This window comes from Loa loa (genome assembly GCF_000183805.2).
Source record: "Loa loa unplaced genomic scaffold supercont3.2280, whole genome shotgun sequence".
NCBI classification, from domain to species: Eukaryota; Metazoa; Nematoda; class Chromadorea; order Rhabditida; family Onchocercidae; genus Loa; species Loa loa.
In genome coordinates, this window is record NW_018110459.1 from 1 (window position 1) to 1409 (window position 1409).

The following is a 1409-nucleotide window of genomic DNA, read 5'->3' on the forward strand; positions in this document are numbered from 1 at the left end:
AAACTGGATTATAAGATAGGATTAAGCTTCTAATAGTATTGGAAGGAACAGATTATTGCAGACTCAAGCGTATAATCGTTACTTTTATTTAAAACAATCGGACACGAGAGGGAAGAAATAATGTTTCAGATTTATGGAAGAACATAAAACAAACACACTTGAAGATGAAATATATGAATACGATGAAGATGGTAATATAATTTGGACATGGAAAAAAGTGATCGATCCACTTCAACCGATTGATCATGCAGCAATGGAATATGCATCATTCAACAAAAATTTTTATCATGAACATGAACAAATAAAGTAAGACAGGGGTCTTTTATTACTCTAAAGTAATACAGGATCTTTTTGTTGCTGTTACATTTATAATGTGTAAAAACATTTAGAATTGTCTGAAATTGTTAATATTCACAAAGTTTTGTTCTTATATCTGCATGTTCTTATCCTTATCTTTGTATGTCAATTCTTAATATTCTTCCACAATTCGAGAAGTTTCAGATCGATGACAACGATAAAACTTTTTGAATTGCGAAACAGTTTGAACTTAAAAGTGGCTGGCTTCAACCCACCAAAGCCAGTCACTGCATTTGCACATTTTGGCTTCGATGAAGCACTCATGAATGTAATTCGGAAATCAGAATATGAGCATCCTACCCCTATACAGTCTCAGGTACAGTTCGCAGTTTTCATCTTCACCTTTAATTTGGCATTACAGTATGACCGTAGAGCCGTACCGCTCTTATCATGGCAATATGGCAGAATGATGTACTCCACTGAAACTTATAATTTACATTTAAAGATTGTACTATAAATATCGTATGTGATGAAGAAATTGTGTTGCAGTGAGGCAGAAATCACGGAGTGATTACCCTTTCGCCGTTGATCTTGATGCACTGCTAAAACATGTATTTCCCATTTCTCTTTCTTGAATGGTAAACAAATAAAAATTAGAGTTCAAAGACGCCTAAGTGGTTTGCTGATTAAATAATCAAGTTAAATTATGGAACATTTCAGTCTATACCGGCAGCCCTGAGTGGACGGGATGTTTTGGGGATAGCCAAAACAGGCAGTGGCAAAACAGTGGCTTATTTATGGCCTGCTATCATTCACATTATGGACCAGCCAGATCTGAAAGAGGGTGATGGGCCAATTGCTCTGGTTATTGTGCCAACTCGAGAATTAGCACTCCAAGTAATATATTTCGTGATTTCCTTATTTTGGGCTACAATAAACCTCATTAAAGAAAGTCTTCATCAAATGATTTTGTAGTTCAGTTAGTTACCGCAACTTAGATAACTTTATCATCTTGTATTTATTTCGACTCACATGTTTTTCCTTATCATTTCTACATGCAGGTATATCAAGAAGCTAAACGTTACTGCAAAGTATACAACATTAACGTTGTT

At 34.9% G+C, this 1409-nt stretch overlaps 1 protein-coding gene across 1 annotated transcript; it reads left to right on the forward strand.

Annotated features, from left to right (window-relative positions):
• Positions 1 to 133: 133 nt before the first annotated feature.
• Positions 134 to 1194, forward strand: LOAG_15614 (hypothetical protein; the record flags this gene model as incomplete). The annotated part of the gene is made up of 3 exons (XM_003151106.1): positions 134 to 306; positions 502 to 673; positions 1018 to 1194. Coding segments are annotated over 3 exons (522 nt in total), but the record flags the coding sequence as incomplete, so codon positions are not given.
• Positions 1195 to 1409: the final 215 nt, after the last annotated feature.